The sequence below is a fragment of the Microtus ochrogaster genome, chromosome 16, assembly GCF_000317375.1.
Source record: "Microtus ochrogaster isolate Prairie Vole_2 chromosome 16, MicOch1.0, whole genome shotgun sequence".
In the NCBI taxonomy this organism is placed as follows: domain Eukaryota; kingdom Metazoa; phylum Chordata; class Mammalia; order Rodentia; family Cricetidae; genus Microtus; species Microtus ochrogaster.
In genome coordinates, this window is record NC_022018.1 from 36,509,693 (window position 1) to 36,528,352 (window position 18,660).

At 40.6% G+C, this 18,660-nt stretch overlaps 1 protein-coding gene across 1 annotated transcript; it reads right to left on the reverse strand.

The window, feature by feature from the left end:
- Positions 1 to 4,722: 4,722 nt before the first annotated feature.
- Hus1b (HUS1 checkpoint clamp component B) lies at positions 4,723 to 5,827 on the reverse strand. The gene has a single exon (XM_005355003.3). The coding sequence runs from the start codon at positions 5,825 to 5,827 to the stop codon at positions 4,997 to 4,999; it is 831 nt and encodes a 276-aa protein (XP_005355060.1). The 3' UTR covers positions 4,723 to 4,996.
- Between the last annotated feature and the right edge of the window lie 12,833 nt (positions 5,828 to 18,660).

Below are 18,660 nucleotides of genomic sequence, written 5' to 3' on the forward strand. Positions count from 1 at the left end.
TGTTGGCAGTTTTTCCATTCTCATTTGTGTGTGAATTTTTTATATAAATGCAGATGTAAAGCACTAATGCAAGCAGAATGTTCCAGTGAACACATTTTAACAGTTCAACTTCGTAACAACTATAAAGAAACCTGTTATTTTCTGGACAATGCCAGCATTTGGATTTTTCTAAAAAAATAAGTCAATTTCTTATTGAGGGCAAAAAAAAAAAAAAAGTAGTTCAGCTGGGAATGCTTGCCTAACATGCATAGAGACCTGGGTTAGATCCACAACAGTACATACACTGAGGGCAGTAGCCTTTGCCCATAGTCAAGGACTTGAGACACAGGCAAGATGATCAGAAGTTCAAGGTCAGCCTTGGCTACATAGTGACTTCGAAGACAGCCTAGTAAGAATGAGCATTTGTGTCAAAAAAACCAATAGCAATAGGTTGCCTATGGGCTGGAGAGATGGCTCAGTGGTTAAGAGCATTGCCTGCTCTTCCGAAGGTCCTGAGTTCAATTCCCAGCAACCACATAGTGGCTCACAACCATCTGTAATGAGGTCTGATGCCCTCTTCTGGCCTGCAGACATACAGAAAGAATATTGCATACATAATAGATAAATATTTTTAAAAAAACAACTCTGTTAGGGAATATTATTTTCAGGTGTGTGACATTTGTTTGCACTGCATTTAACTCAGTGAAGCTGTGATTCTTTGCCTGTCTAAAACACCTGATGGTCTAATAAAGCACTGAACGGCCAATAGCAAGGCAGGAGCAAGGGTAGGTGGGGCCGGCAGGCAGAGTATAGATAGGAGAAATTTGGGGGAGGGGGAAAGAGGAGCAAGAAAACAAGGAGAGGAGGACATCAGGGGCCAGCCACCCAGCTACACAGAGGAAGAACTAAAAAAAGGTATACAGAAATAGAGAAAGATAAAAGCCCAGGGGAGAAAAGAAGTCAGGATAATTTAAGTTAAAGAAAGATGGAAAGAAACAAGCCGAGCTGAGGCCGTGAGTTTATAGCTAAGAATAAATCTCCGTGTGTGATTTATTTGGTAGCTGGGTGGCAGGCCCTAAAAAACCGTAAAACACACACACAACACAATTCTATTCTAGTAATGAAATCAGTGAACAGATAAACAGAATGATTACTGTGGAAAGTCCTTTACTAGCCTATGACCATTAATACATCATTACAAAGAAAAACCACTCAGGGAAATTAAAACAAGTAAGTACATGATTTGAAAAAAATGGATATTCACATAGTATTTAAACATCTCCCTATAAATGAACTTCAAAGGAAAATAGGCAGTGCCCAAGTCAAATTAATAATATTAGATAAACCTATAATGAAAAGCAATTTTATAAAAGAACTGACTGCAAGGTACACTCAGAAAGTGCCAGGTTAAAGAAAAAAAGACTGAGTATCCTCTGCTGGGGGCTCCACTTACACAACACTAGAGCTAAATATCCATTCCATCTAGTCATGACTATTGGATGGGATCCCAGAATAGAACATTTCCTATCAACTACATCATCGGAAGGATTGTCACCCACTGTATTTGAATTTGGGATTGGGCAGTATGGTATCACTGGTAAACTTTCCAAAGTAGATAATGGTCCTGCGACAATATGAACCCATGTGCTTAGTGACTCTCTGTTGAAATATTTACAAAGTGGTGTAATTGATATAACTACACTATGCAATATAAACCCTATGCTTAGTAACTGCATACTAAAGTCTGTAGGACGTAATGTATTTGACAATATGAGCCCTGTACTTAGTGGCTACACACTGAAGTATTTAGGAAGTGTTGTTCTTTATTTTCAAACGGCAACAGAAAGAACAAACACGGATAAAGAAAATGGGCCAAAAAGAAAGCATTTGATGATCTGCCTAAGGGTTAGGCAAGAATTGTTACTTTTAATATTCTTGCTTTTTTTTTAAAATTTTGAAGTATTATTTTAAATTAAAACACAAACACAACAGGCTAACATCCTATATAGCTCATATTAATTAAAAAGTCTCACAATAAATATATTTATACCTATCACTGACAAAGTGCACAAACAAGCAACCAATAAATTGATTTAAATAATAGTGATAATCAATAGGCTAAAAATAAATAGTTAATTTTACATAAAATAGCATTTTACAAATAATTATTCTATTAAAGGGATAACTATTGCTGACTATTCATCTAAAAGAATATATGAGTTTTTCAAATACTTAAGTATATGCTTGGAAACTACAGTGTGGAATTTAGCCTGGTAATGTATTAATAAAAATTTAAGGACCTACAAAAACATATATTTGGGGAGTGGGAGTTCTAACAACTGTTTTAACGAATAACAATAATATCCCAAAGATACTATAACACTTAATGCATTGAAAATAGACAAGAAAAGATTGAATAATTAACTTGTCTCATGGATTAACATCCACAAACCAGTTCTTGACAAAGGAAAACCCTCCTTTAATTGACATGGAAAATTGGGTCCTTTGGGTGATTTGATTATCTTACTGACACACTTGAAATTACAGCCCAAATTGGATAAGCATGTGACTTTTTTTTGGACTATTTTCAGAATCTGGTGTAGTTCACCTAAAGAACCAAATTTCTAAGTACAAATACTCTGCTCTCTTTGTTGCCAGAAAAACAGTAGCATGACAATTTAATGAAAGTAAGTAACTACCATTGATATTACAGGGGAAAGATAACTAACAGGAATGTTACTGTCAGTAATTCTTGACAATGGTGACTCGGGCTAGCAGAAGGGATGTACTTGTATTCACAAAGAAAGAAAACATTTTATTAATCCAATGAATGCCAAGTCCTTCATCTGAACAAACTGCCCAGTAATACGCAATGAATTTTAGCTACTTCTGCACCATGACTGTCACCTGCTGCCCAAGATTCCCTACCATGTAGGATTCTCACCACTCTAAAAGCAGCAAGCCAAAAAAAAACTTCTTCTATAAGTTACCTTGGTGTTGGAGCTGTCCAAAAGAAATCACCATGTTATAGTGCAGACTCACAGAGACACAACCTGGAGATCTGAAGTTTTCAAAAATGGTTTGTACACTTAATCCTCACATTTTTTTTAAATAGTCACCAAACAATCCCTCACATCTGACTCAGAAGTGAGAAAGTAAACTGCTTCAGAGTTTAAAGTCTCCAAAACGGTTAGTCACCAAAAATGTTAAGACTAAACAATTGTTAATCTCCCTGAATCAAGAGATTTTAACAAGACAATTTTCAACTGATTTGTGTAATCCTCTCCATAAGACAGGTGGAATTTAGAAATAAGCAAAACTCTAATTATTCCATCATCAAAACTAATATGAAATTATTCATTACTGATTAAAATATAGTCATGAGAATACACCCCAAAATAAAAGTTCCTAAGTCCACAGACAATTAATCTACCTATTATCAAACTAAAATTTAATATGCAATAATGAGCATACTCTCAATGAGACTGTTCGTCACTGCACTAACACTTTATAATATCTTCTATTCCTCAGGTAATGAAATACCCATTTTATTTTCTGGGGCAATGGTTCAGCAGTTAAGAGAACTTGCTCTTCCCCAGGATCCGGATTCCCATAACCCACATCAGCTTACAACAGTCTGTAACTCCAATTCTCAGAGATTCAGTTCCCTCTTCTGGCTTCCATGGGCACCAAGCACACACATGCATGCAAGCAAAGCACTCATACACATATAATTAAATAATTACTATTCTCTAAGTTGAAATAATGGAACATAATGGGCAAAAGGAAAAATAAAAATGGAAGCTTTGTTTACTCAAAAGTTTTCCTATAAGCAAATCTTGATTCAAGATGAGCAGGGAGTTCCAGGAATTCTTGAGTGCACTTTTCAGTGACCTAGTTGCCTTTGAGCCATGCATGACCCTATAACCCCAAATACTCTCATAGGTTTTCTAAGCTATACTTGGATTCAATCTCCTTAAGTTTTTAGATGTTCTCCCTATCTGCAGTAAACATACATTTGTTTGTGTCCCCAAGAAAAGTCACACAACAGTCCCTTAAGTAAATATATGAAAATTAATAGCCAACTCAATCTTTATATATGATAAATCCAAAGTCTAAAGTTATAGGTGTCAACTCTATGCAACAGAAAGTTTGTAAGTAACCTCAGACTTCCCACAACACCAAAAGAAGGTGGATACTGATTTACAGTAGTACAGTATGGACCACAGCTAATGTTATGTGGCCAGACCGCATCTTCACATTTACCTCCATTGTGAATGGCACCATGTTTAGTCTGCATGCTTAAGCACTGATAAATGTTAACTTAGCAAATATATACAATCTACATATATGTATGGATTTTGTTCATTTTAAAGTATTTTATGCTGCAGGGATCCTCTGGATTAAAAAAAAATTACAAATATCCATACACAAAAAAAAAAATCTGCCAATCAGTGGACCAAAGCAATTCGAATCCATGCTATTAGAAAGTCAGATGTATATTGTTCAAGCATAGGCACAAACCTGAAGATCTTGGAATCTTCTCAAAATGTTTCCCAAAATTGGAACCCAGACAAAACAATTTTAATAATATGCTAATAAATATGTACACACAAGTGCAAAATCCATCATACTTTCAGAGAAACTGAGCTTATTAAGTTAAAAGTCTCTCAAAATAATATATGTTTAAGAGGAGAAATTTCTCATTCTTCACAATAGTATTTCATAATAAAATAATACAATTGTTTCAGGATTCAGCTATTTTTTATTGCAATCCTTTTTTGCAAAACAACAAAGCTGAATATAATTTAACTGTCAAAGCCAAAAAGCAGGCACATGAACTATTCGATTTTTTCTCCATCGTTTCCTAACATTTTACAAAAGGAGCACTCAACAAAGCAAACACCCTACATAATCCACCGGGAGCAGGCTTTTCATTCAAGTAACTCAGTTTCAGTTCTGGAAAGATCTTGAATTAAGATTTCTTTGAAAAAGAAAAGCAGGACTGCTTGACTATTTATGAAGCAGGGATAAAATACTGAAGAGAGACACCATCGTGAACCAAAACAAGATGAAGCAGAGTATTGCTCAAAATATTACATAAAGCCACCGTGGGGTTTATCTGCTGTCCTTCAAAAAATAGTAGCAGCTTCCTATTGTCCACCCTCACTTGCACCATGTTCTCTGGGTCTTCACCTTGAGTCGCACCCATAACAGTCTTTGGAGGATTTCCAAGATTTTTAAAATAGCTTTTAATTGTCACTACATCAGTTTCTACGCTCAAGTTCATTTTGCCATTTAGGTTTGCTTCCACCAGCACACGATTGCCCACGTTTGCCATCCTCTCCACCATGTTCTTCAGGGTCTTCAAAGATGGCAGATAAACACTCACATCAGAGGCCCAAACTCGGGGCTCGGTGCACTCTTTCCACCACCTTCTAGGAAGCACCTTCACAGGCAAGTCGTGGACCATAGCACGGGTGTGGCCAGGACACGACGCCAGCTCCACCACCACAGTGAGGCAGGGACGAAGCTTGTTGGTGAGCTGGAGCTTCAGGGATGAAGCGTTGCCCGCATTCTTTACGGCTCTGGCCAGATGCACAGACATCAGCTCTAGATAGATCTCATTGAACTCCTCCGAAACACCCTCCATGCAGAAGTGGTGAAAGACGTCCCGCTTCGCCTCACCCCACAGCCGGGCCTCACCAGGAAGGCCTGCGGGGCAGAAGCACAGCCTGTCCGGGCACACGCGGAGCAAACAGACCTTCGCCAGCTTTGTTACGGTGCCGCTGACCTGGATAAAGAGTTCTAGAACACTCTTGCTGGTGATCCTGGCCCGAAACCTCATGGCGCCCGGCTGGTAGGCGGAGTACTGTGAAGAGAAAGCTGACAGAGAAGCCAGCTGGTTCACCCTTCCGGCCCGGGTGCAGCCCGCTTACCCTTCCGGCCAGGGGCGCAGCTGGCTCACCTACCCAGCCTGGGGTGCACCCTGCCGCCGCTCCCTCCAGCTCCTGCACTGACTACACTTCGGTTCCACCTGCATGCAGGCCCACTTCCATCTGAGGCCACTTAGGGCAAATGCTATGGGAAGATGGCCTCTGGGCCCATCCTCACCTCCCGACCTCCACCTGCCTGCCCTATTTGACTACTTCACTGCTTCCGGTCATCTCATAAGAAGTACACTCTACAATGTGACCACAATTTAAAGCATCATTGAGATAACCAGCCCTTTTAAAAACATTTTGGTACATGCATATACCAAATATATATAGTCTTGTTCAATCTGGACATTACTTGCAAATGTCACTACGTGTCATACAAAGTAAATTAGACATGCACTTTACAACCTGATATTTGCACCTAAATTACATATATAATGGACATCATTCCATACCACTAGACAAAAACAAGTGTATATCATTTTTTGTGACTGCTTGATTTTCCATTATACTGATAAAGTAATTATTCCACAAGAGGAACTCACACGATCCAATTTTGCCCTATTATTAGACTAACAATGAATAGCTGTTACACAATATTGTCAATATTTACTTGCTTAAATTTAAAGGGGAGCTCCTGGTCATACCATGTACACATAAACCTTTTCTATGTTACCAAACTGTAGTAGAGAAAATTCTATCAACATAACTTCCCATCAGCACCATTACCTAACAATCTATTTTGTACGTAGCAATGCGATGGGAAGAATAACTTAGGTTCAACTTGCACGGTAGGTATGTCAATTTTACTTTCATGGCTTTTTATGGAGTTTGTTGCTTGATTTTTAAGATCTCTGGAAAGGTCTGGCTGGTGACACATGCCAATAATTCTAACACTGGGAGCCAGAGGCAGGGAGGATCGTTTAAGGAAAGCTAGGATTACATTCCAAGGCCAGTCTAAGCTGCATAGTGAGATTTTTATCTCAAATAAATAAATGAATAACAAAATAATAAAATCTCTGGCAAGAACATTAGCCCTCTGTCCCTGTAAACACTGCTCAGATTAATCCTTGGCTTTCTTTCATATTGCTTATGGTGCTCTTTATACTTAAAAAAATAGGTATTTATATGTGAAATGTATTTGTCTTTTTTTTCTGTTGTTCCTAGATCCGGAACATGTGAAATATGGAGTAGGCAGCTCAAATTTCTATATTCATTCTACTACAGAGATGTTTGTTTAGCCCCCCTGTTTTCAACGAGGCAGGGATTCCACAGTGATTCAAGCTCTCTAAGGTCTCTGAGAGCCCATGGTCTCATGACTGGTTACTCCTTGATCTCACTTCTGGCCCCAAATGAGCCCTGAATCTCATCCCAATCTTAGCCCATGGACAGCAGCATCTTGGGTAGAAGATTATAGCAACCAGTGGCTCTATGTAAGCTTTCAGTTCCTCTTTATCTCATCTTTCTGTTCTACTACTGCAAAGAGACTAAGTCCAAGGCAACTCCTTTCAAAGGAAATATTTAACTGGGGGCTTGTTAACAATTTAAGAGTTAGTCCATTTATCATCATGGTGGAAAGCAGACAGTTGAGAGCTTTATATAGCCTTGATCCACAGGCAGCAAGGATGGACAGACAGATGGAATGAACGGACAAAAAGACATTGGGCCTGGCATGGGCTTTTCAAACCTCAAAACCTACTAATCCTCCCAAACAGTTCATCAACTAAAAACTAAGAACACATATATATGAGCCTATGCGAGTGCGGGGGGGGGGGGGGTCTCATTTAAACCATCACACGCTTCATGGCCTCCATTTGTCCATCGGTACCCTCAGGATTCCCTCTAAAATGCTCATCTTTCTAATGATCAGATTATTGAAGAGCAGATATTTCAAGTTTTCATATATCACAGATACGGGGGAATGTATTATAATCCTGTCTGCTCCTGCACTTACACTATGTTCTATCCATCAAAAGTCAGGGATGCAGTGATTTTCATATAGAGGATGACTCCAAGACTTGCTGTATCTACCACGGGGCCCTTGTACTTTTGGTCCCAGAAAAATGGGACCACGGTATATGGTACCTAGCCTGCTTCTAGAACTGAACACATTACAGATGCCAAAGTCCGTGAGACGTTCAGGTCAGCATCTACTGTAGCTTGGGCATAGAGTGACCCACAAAAGCTACTGTGTTAAATGTTTGCTGTGCTGGGTGGTGCTACTGGGAGCTGCAGAGGACCTTTAGAAGGTAGAGCCTAGCCCTCAGGCCATTGGGACACACATCCAAAGAGACCATGGGATCCTCACCTCTGTTCTATTTCTTCCTGCTCCCTGGAACAGGAGAGAAATGGTGTTGCTCCTCCACGCATGCCTGCCATACCGTGCTGCCTGGCCTCAAACCTTATAATATGAACCAAAAATAAATGTTTTCTCTTTATAATTGTATCAGGTATATCATCGTAGTGAGAGGAAGCTGACCAACACAGATGAAAGGGCAGGTTGCTGGTATGGAAAGATGGAATTTTAGGATGGGACAGAACAAAACAATGAACTAGATGGGATGACAGAGAATGTTGAGATAAAATGTGATACAGGGATAGAATGGAATGAAATGTTGAATGGGATGAGATGGAACAGAATGGTGTAGGATACAATGTTCATTTACAACACTTATTTGTTAATATGTCACGTACTGTTTCCATTAGAGCCTTTGACATGTAATTGGAGTTGTAAGCTATTAATTCTCATATCTATGTTATACCTAAGCATGTTTGTAATGTTTGTTTTTCTTCCAAATTGTCGCACATGGTATGCTGATTAACCCAGTGCTAGGTAACCATGGAGCAGGGTCTGCTGTGCTAACAATGGCAAACCTCTGTATCCACCGGTTTGTCTCTGCATGTAGGGCAGCAGTCTGCCTTGTGATAAATATAGGATTTAAGTCAGGGACTTTCTTTTTTAAAAAAGAAAAAAAACTAAAGTATTTTTCTTACTAGAGGAACAAAAGGGAGTAATCTCTAAGTTTCTTGCATTTCAGACTAGAAACTACAAAGTATTTTTATAAAACTTATATTACTAGCTGGGCGGTGGTGGCGCACGCCTTTAATCCCAGCACTTGGGAGGCAGAGGCAGGCGGATCTCTGTGAGTTCGAGACAAGCCTGGTCTACAAGAGCTAGTTCCAGGACAGGCTCCAAAGCCACAGAGAAACCCTGTCTCGAAAAACCAAAAAAAAAAAAAAAAAAAAAAAAAAACTTATATTACTAAACTTCAAAAATAATCTTTACAATAACTCCAAGCTTTAGTATGTAAGGGGAACCTAAAATTTCAATTATTTTAATGGAATATGAGTGTATTGAATTAAAGGTAAAAACCAGAAGTGTGCACTATGCTTTAAAATTTATATTTATGAAAGATTAACAGAAAGAAATATCATAAAATTGTATTTTGAATTGTATGTATTTTTATTAGTAATTTTCCTTTTAAAACTGTATTATCAAAAGATTTGACCAATGTAGCAAGTAAGCCATAAACTGCAGCAGTATATTGTAATATTTTCAGCTACTGGAAAATTAAAGATGAGATGTAGTGGTTCAAATGAGAACGGCCTCCACAGATTCATATATTTGAATGCTTGGTCCCCAGTTGGTGGAACTGTTTGGGAAGGGTTGGAAGGTGTGGCCTTTTTGGTGCCACTCAGGGGTAGGTTTTGTGGTTTCAAAAGCCCACAACCATTCCTAGTTATTTATTGTGTGCTCTCCCTCCCTCCCCGCACTCTGTCTCACTGTTGTGTCTCAGGATGTGAGCTCTCAATTACTGCTCCAGCACCATGCCTGCCTATTCACATGCTTCCTGCCCATGATATTCATGACTCACCCTCTAAATTGTAAGCACCAACAAACTCTTTCTTCTAAAAGTTGCCTTGGTAATGATGTCTCTTAACAACAACTGAAAAACAAACAAAACATGAGTGCTGGAAGACGGGTAGGCTGAGCAGAAGGACCTGATCCAGATCCTCAGAATCCTTATAAAAGCAGGGCATAATGGTATGGTATGTACTTGTAATGTCATCCCTGAGCTCAAAGCTGTCTCAAAAAGTAAAGAAAGATGCATGATGTCGATCCTAGGCATCTACACACATGTACACATGCATGCACGTATGCACGCACACATGAAATAAAAACTCTTTTACTCTCTATAAGTAGAAGAGATTTCTAAGGACCACAAAACCCTCAGGATAAGGAGGGACAGAAACTTTCTAATGGTTTTTGAAATTGTTTACAAGCATAGAGCATGATATGGCAAGGTTTTACTTACTTTACTTAGAAGAGGCCAATGATAATGAGGATTTTTGAAAATATGTTTGTAAAATACAGCATAATATAGCAGGGTTTCACTTATTAGAGGTCACAAATAATGAGACATTTCCTGTAAAAGAAATTTCTAAGTAAGAGGCTTTATACTTTAAAAATATATCTGTAATTTTCAAGTATTTTGGCCAAGATGTTTCTACTCTGCATTTGCCTTTCCAGTATTACATGAGACAAAACTCACCTCTAATAAATTCTGAGCTGGAAATGTGGCTCAGTGGTAGAGCATTTGCCTACCATAGGAAAAGCTCTGGTTTTAATCCCCAGCACAGCAAGAAATAAAAAAAAAATCACCACAGAAGTTACCACACTTTTTTCTGTTACCGTGAACACTAATTACTGTTCTGAGCATGTTCCTAGATTACTGCTTCAGACTGCAGTGTTTAATAACCTTGTTTCTTTATAGTCTTACTTGATGTCAAACTCTTACTGATTATTAAAACCAGGGTACCAGCCAGCCTCCGCCAAGTCTCTCAACTTCTGTACTGTTCCTGCCTGACGGTCATTCTCCCGGGCTCTCCTACTGTCTAAACCCTGCTAAGTCTGTCCTGGACGCCTTCTCCAGGATGGCAGCTCTGATGATGCTCATGGTGTTCCAACAGCACTCAAGCCTTGCTCAGGTCAGGAAGAACCAGAGTATCTCGTGCTTCTCATCCCAGACTGGAGTTCTCCACTGCAGCAATAATCCAAGTTTGGAAAAAAAAAAAAAAAAACCACTCTTTGTGGTAAAGGCTGCTTGCTCTGTGTATGGCAAGACACTGAACAGCATAGTTGGTCTCTATGCACTACGCCAGTAGCTCAGCTGCATGAACTGCGTAAGAGTGGAGAAAATAAGCTGAACACAAAAGCAAGCAGCGTGTTCGCATCCATTTCTCTCTGATCCTGGCTATCGGTGTAATGCAACTAAATGCCTTGAGTCCCTGCTACCTGGACTTCTCCACAACAATGGACACACCAGGAATGGTGAGCTAAAATGAGCCTCTCTCCTCTAAGTTGCTTTCTATCAGGGTATTTTAGCACAACAACAGAAATGACACTAAGACACAACTGAAGACCAAGCACTCAGACACAAACCTCTAGGTAAAACTGGAGATTCAGAACACAGCAGTGTCCCTCAAATTCACAACCTTATGCTAACATCATGACCTTTCTGAAATTATGTCTTATGTTTCCTTTGAAGGAACCTAACCCCTGCATCCTACGTGCCCAGACTCTCTAGGCTGCGTCTCTAGTACCTTCAGATCCTGTCTAAAAAGGAACAAGCAGACAATGGGACTACACTGTGGCTGTGATGGTGTCTATTCTGTATCAGTTTTAGCCACTAGGCTCCAGACAGGTCGACATGATGGCAAACAATGACCAAAAATATTGCTTGTGACTTACATAATTAAACATGAAGCTGAATATGTCCTATGATCCAAAAAGGGCAAACTAAGAAATAGCAGAATCTATTCCTAATTAAGCTTTATATTGCTATTCCAGGGCCAAAGAGAACTAATAAATGCAAAACAAGAAATTAAGCAAAAAATGTTAAATCAGTCACAATTCACACACAATAGTTACAGGGAAATCAAGGTTCACACTTTAAGTTCTTAGTCTCATTAATGAAAGAATTTAGAAACAGACCTGGAAGAAAGCCCAAGGTGAATTTTATTAAAAATCTGAAAGATAAAACAACAGGTCCAACTAGCCGAAAATCTCAGTAGTTGCCAGCAGAAGGAGGATGGAGAAGAGGAAGAAAGGCAAGCCTTTAAGAAAGCAGGCAGCTTAGGTGATGGAGAAGAGCAAGCAGCTACGGCAGAGGGGAGTGGAGCTTCTCAGAAAAGCGTGAGAAAGCACAGAGTGTGCAAGAAGTGCCCAGGCCTTGGCAAATACACAAAAGGAAACAGAACTATCCCAAAGAAGAAAAATTTAAAAGTAACACTTTTCTGAGCAACCAAAAAAAAAAGCCAACAGGCATCCATCCATTAGATGCTGGGAGCTCTGCAAATGACTACAACAGAGGCAAAGCCTCTCGGAAGGGTAAATAAATTATCCGGTTGGGGGGATAATTATTCCTACCTCCTTGGCTTGGCTTCCTGAAGGGTGGTCTCTTGACCAGGTGATTGACAGGCCCAGCTCTCAAGGGAGGAGACAACACTATGCAATATTCTAATCTTTGGAGCAGATCAGAATGTCATGTCTCCATCCAGGGTCAGAGGTAGATGCCATTCTTTGACCAGGCGGAAACAGCTTGTTCTTAATGGGCCTCCTCAGAGCCCTTAGGTCTGCAATGGCCTCCAAGGCTACTCTAACACAACTAGCCAAATTTGAATCATACAAACTGACTAAACAAATACAAACATCAAACCTGTGTGTGCCCTGCTGCAAGACATACCAACAAAAATCAAGAACTGAATCTTTAAACTGTGCTTTATTGAAGGAGTTGGAAACACGAACACCCTAAAAGCTCTTCCACCTCGTCTTTAGCCAGCAGTTTAAACAGAGAGGGGAAACAAAGGAAGACAATAATTTCCGGTTTAGTTTTGTTCCTCTGGTCAGGTGGTTCAACTTATCCTCAACACCTGTGGTGCTGGGATATTTCTCCTCCTCTCTTTAACAGGAAGACGTTCCCAACACCAAGGTCAGTGGTTCCTCCTGAACCAATTCTTTGTATAACATCTCAATGCAAGAGCAGCTCAAAGCAAGCAAAGCTTTAGCAGTGTGCTACTTCCTAACAAGAAGGGCCAGTGCCTTACAGTGCAGACTGCAGTGCTTCCAAACCTGCGCCCTAACAGAGCCAAATCTACTGCCGTGACAGTTCCTGGACAGCAGTTGTAAATAAGTAACCGAGATTTCTTCGTGGCCACTCCAATGCCCTTCATAATTCAATATAAACAACTTACAGCATTTGCTTAGCCTTGGAAGTAGTCTGTTACATACTCTATTACATACTATCATATGATGGTCATTTGAGCAAGAGCTCTGGAAAGAAAAGCACCTGCCATGAAACCTCCTGCAAGGTTTAGTGACTGATGGGAAGTTCAGTGCTAGCTGGAATGCTGCAGTCCCACAGCCTAACCACAAATCTTCACAGGTTACCTTCAGACTCCTCAGTAGCCATTCCTTGTTGACTGAACATCCTTGTAACTAACAGGCAAAACTTTTCTGAGTCTATTCACACAACAGAGCACACTAACTTCTACTAATCAAAAGGCAAACGTCTTTTGCTATAGTCTGAGGCCTGAGACAGGCTTCCTTACTTGGATTCAATGCTCATACCTAGCACATTTCGAAGGTGTCTAGATTTATGACTTTGTTCTTTCACTATAAACCTTCATGACACTATTAGCACACTGGGACATCGAGCTATGTTCCCAGGCCAGGGTCACTCACATTTGGATCCAGAATAATCTATCTCTTACTCTCTTTGAGGTGTTTTGCTTTGATAATAACTAGAATTTAGGTCAGACTTCCTTGGAAAAGTTCACAAAACACTGTTTAAAAAAATGAAAAAAACTCACCATAAATTATATTTAAACTGTGAACAGTTTCTTGTAGAGTCTGGCCCAAAGTAAAAAGAAAATCTACAAAATAGAGACTATAAAAAAGTGTCTAGGAGCCACCTTGCAGGTGGCTACAAGGCTCCCCTAGGCTCATGCTCCCTAGGCTAACGCATGCCTCCTGGGGACCATAACCTCCTATCTCTCTACACTGCTTCTAAATCCTGAAGCTGCAGTTCAAAGTCCTCCCAGTATGATGGGAACTGGAGAGAAGGATCACCTGAGCCATCTCTCCAGCATCAGTTCCAGAAATCAAAACAAAAGCTACCTTACTGCAAAGTATATAAGAAGGTATGCATGCATGCGTGCTGAATGAACACACAGAAAGAGTGAGAAAGATCACACCATAGGTTAATTAGAGTAGATGAGACTGGAGGGGGTGAGAGGGGTCAGGAAAAAAAAAGATGCTTTAAATAGAGTTCTAGATGCTTCGTCTGTGCCTCTGAGTATGGATACACAATTCAGGAAGTACAGGCGGGCCTTGAACAAACAGAGTAGAGCATACCCGAGGCAGCACTCTGGATGGGAACCCAAGGGGGAGAGCAGACAACACTGGTCATTAGAATGACCCTTTTGTCACTCTGCCCTACACTTGCTCCTGTGAGGTAGTCTATGACATTGACTGGGACTGTCATCTGAACTCCTACATCCAGCACGGTGCCAGACCCCCAGTGCCTGGGCTGTGCGGCTCCACAAGACTCTCTGGTTTGGCTCTTTTATAAGCTTCTCAACCAGAACAGCAGGGACCTCAAAGACCATGTCAAATTCCAGCTATGCAAAATCATGAACTGAGGCCTTTGAAGGAAACATCAGCTGGGCATTCTAATGCAGAAGACATGCCATTCTTTGTCTCTGGGTTGTGTCCCACGTGCTCTGGTGGCTTTTTTTTAGTTTTATAGTTTGTTGGTGTGTGCGCGCATATGTATAAGGACACATGATCAGTATGGCATGCGTGTGGAGGTCAGAATTCAATTCTGTGAGGTCAGTTCTCTCCGTTGTGACGTGGATCCTGGGGATCAAACCCAAGTCATTCGGTTTGCACAGCAAGCTCAACTGAGTCACCTTGCCATTACCCTGGCAACACTTCCCTCCTTCCCTCTCTACCTCCATCTGCCTCTCGCTCTCCCACACCGTGTGTGTGTGTGTGTGTGTGTGTGTGTGTGTGTGTGTGTGTGTGTGTGTAGGTCAGAGGACAACTCTGTGGAGTCAGTTCTCCCTTCTACTTTTATGTAGGTTAGGTTCTGGGGGCTGAACTCTTTGATTGTCAGGCCTGCATGGTACTAACCTTTCCTCCCAAGCCATCTTGGCAATGCTAAATCAATAAATCTTCATAACAACCATCACCAGAAGCTACCATAGAACCTGAGTTTGCTAATTACACCGTACACTGGCAATCAATCATGACAGCTACGCTTGATCACCAATACAAAAACATGCTACAGGAAAATAAAGTGAGATGGATTCCACTTAAGATCTGAGCTGAGCAGTTTCTTTCCTAGGGCACAAAAGGTGCAAAGATCAATATTCTGTTGTTTCTCTAAAGAATTACCTGAAGAACCAAAAATTCAAATGTCTAAGTAGGTTTGAAACTTTTTCTTAATTATTTCACTGAAATGAGTCCTACCCCCTTCACCAATCTTGATATCAGAAAAATCTGGTTTTTTTTCCAACCTGGTGACATAAACCTACAAGCCATACACACACACACACAACACACACACACACACACACACACACTCAGAAGGTTGAAGCAGGAGGATCACTCAAGGCCTATGTGGCTTCAGAGTGAGTTCCAGGCCAAGGACACTTCTCAGTGGGAGCCCATTTGCTTAGCGTAGATAGAACCCTACGTTAGTTCATTAGTATCACCAAAAAAGAAAAACTATTGTTTGTTTTTTCAGTTTAAAAAAAACCATACATGAAAGAGGAAGGGACAGTACTGACAATATATAAAATGTAACAATCTTTTAGTTCTAAATCATGAAAAGTCCAAAGAAATGAGCCTGTCTTCGACAAAGTGTGTCCGAAGCACTGTCTGCTACACTGCTTACTTCCATACTCTACAGACCTTCTGTCCACGGCTCTTAAGACCTTACCTGCTCCTAAGGCAGTGGCCCTTTTCCTGTCCAGTTCATTCCTGAAGGAGCAGCCCAGAAACAGCTCAACTAGAAGAGCGGGATTCAGTTAATCAAGGACCACTCTTTCAGAGTTTCCTATCTGCAACCATAAGCACTTGAAGTGGCAGAGCTCGGAGAAGGTTTTAAAAGGCAGCTGTAGAGGTAACCGCTGCTGTGGATGACAGACAACTGAGAAGACAGTGCGCTCCATGACATTCCCGTCATATGTGAGTCTAAAGCCATCATGTTCCCAAAACACAAGTGCATTTTTAGCTATCATTATTTGACTTAGCCATCATTTATAGGGATTTTTTCTTTCTACATAAAGGAGATTTTTACTCCTTAAATAAATGTCTGCTGTGGGAGAATGCTCTTGTAAACTGTAAAGATCTGTCACTCATATTGGTTTAATAAAACACTGATTGGCCAGTAGCCAGGCAGAAAGTATAGGTAGGGCTACCAGACTAGGAGAATTCTGGGAAGAGAAAGGCAGAGTCACCAGCCAGATGCAAAGGAAGCAAGATGGCTTACTCAAAAAAGGTACCAAGTCACGTGGCTAAATAGACAAGAATTATGGGTTAATTTAAGTTGTAAGAGCTAGTTAATGATAAGTCTGATCTAATAGGCCAAATAGTTTATAATTAATATAAACCTCTGTGTGTTTCTTTGGGACTGAACATTTTTGACTGCAGGACCGGGCAGGACAGAAACTTCTGTCTACAAATGTCTCAGGTCATGACTAGTAGTACTATTCCTTTACTTTACCATAAGTAACACAAACAGTCAAGTTAACAGAAAGGTCAGAACAAATAAACTCAACACACAGAAAGCAGAATAGTGGCGCCCATAAGATGGCTCAGAGGGTAACAGTGCTTGTAGTCAAGACTGACTGCCAGAGTTTGATTCCTGGACCCCCTGCAGTGAAAGAAGGGAAATACGTGGGGTCATCCCCTTGATCACTCTGCCCCACACGTGTTCATTTCGCCTGTGAAGTTGTGCTTATGGAGTTACCTCCAAAGCAAGGCCAGGATGGTCATGGGAATTCCTATTCCTCCAACTAGCCTGATCCCTGGGAAGAGTGCAAGGTTCCAGGAACATAGAGCTCACTGATTGGCTCTTTTACAGGCTCCTCAGTCACAGCAGCAGGGACCTTGTATGGTGGAAGGAGGAAGGAGAACAGACTCCCCACTAAATTATCCTCTGATCCCTACACATGAACCATGGCACAAGAGCCGCCCATATAAATAAATAAATGAAAAACTACATTCTGAAAATAAAGTTAATTAGCTGTAGTTACAGGAACAAAGAATGTTAAAGGACTGATGATAAATTCAGGGTTTCCTTCTGGATTAAAGAAAATACTCTAGAATCAATGGTGATGGCCACCCAACTTGGAGAACAGACTAACTAGTTCATAATTTTTCATTAGAGTAACAAACATCATTATCACTGCAAATACATAATCCCAAGGAAGTTGAACACCAGAAGAAATAGCAAGATGGTTGTATTTAAAAAAAAAAAAAAAAAGTTTTAGAAGTATCCAATAGTACTACATACTTGAAGTCTCCTGATTTTAGACACAGGTGCTAAGAAGAACCTTGTCCTCAGTGGAGAGACACAGGAGGAGGAAGGGGAGACAACCCTCTTGAGGATGCCAAATGAGTTCATGTACAACTCAGAGCTAAAGGTAGATGGGGGTGCGGTGGGGTGTGGAATACAAGGGCCTCTCTGAAAAGATGCCCTTGGCCTAGACTTCCTTGTTCTCACTGGACAACTCATCAACAAAGCAAACCCAGTCCAGCAAGAGTGCCAGGAGGACAGGACAGAAAAGCTAAACAACGCACAAATCCCAAGGAATGTTAAAAAGTCTATAGCTGTTTATTCAAATAACAACACACTTGAGCACCTCAACAAAAATGTTCAGAAATAACACCAAGGAAATATTATTGAGCTGTTCATAACTCGAGTGTTAGGAAAGAAAATACTCCCCTACTGTATACTACAATATAAAACAAGGTTTCATTTGCCTCAATTTGTCAGACATTGAAGATGAAATAAGACAATATTCCCTGCTGACAAAACAAGAGTAAACAGGCATGCCAAAATCAATGGGCGTTTCCACAGAAGGTCAAGGAATCAACCATCAGCTTAAATTGGTTTATGTTATTAAAATGGTTAAACATGGCAGATGTCACCTAACTCCCAGATTCTTCTACATGACCACAGTTGGATTCATTCAATCCAAATTCTAAATGACAGCTTTCCCAATTTCTAAAAATACATCAACTTTGTAGCTATCTTACAATTTTTGCTTTATTTGTCTAGCTCCCTCACAAAAGAAATTTCTTCAAGGCCATATATCCTGACACGGTGAAAGGAAACAGCCAGCACTCAGCAGTGCCATTAACATTTCTGAGCCACAGGGGATTAACCAGGCAGATGCTGAGGAAAGTGCCTGTCTGAGAGGCCAGGGCAGCTCAGCCTGCACTGCAGCTGTGGGAGACTGAAGCCGCTAGCAGTGCAGTCGAGCTTAGGAGAAACCCTGAGCACAATTCCAGCATCCGAAATAAATTAAAGTAAACAGTATTGCTCTCTCTCATCCACCCTGTTAGCAGCCTCTCCTTGGAGCTGGAGACCACACACTCGGACCACACAGCGCCAGTCCCGCTGCTCACTCGCACGCAACGTCTACAAGATGTCACTCTGCAGACGGG

Excerpts from the sequence above, each read along its gene's own strand:
- Hus1b (XM_005355003.3), bottom strand. The coding sequence starts at position 5,827 with ATGAGGTTTCGGGCCAGGATCACCAGCAAGAGTGTTCTAGAACTCTTT.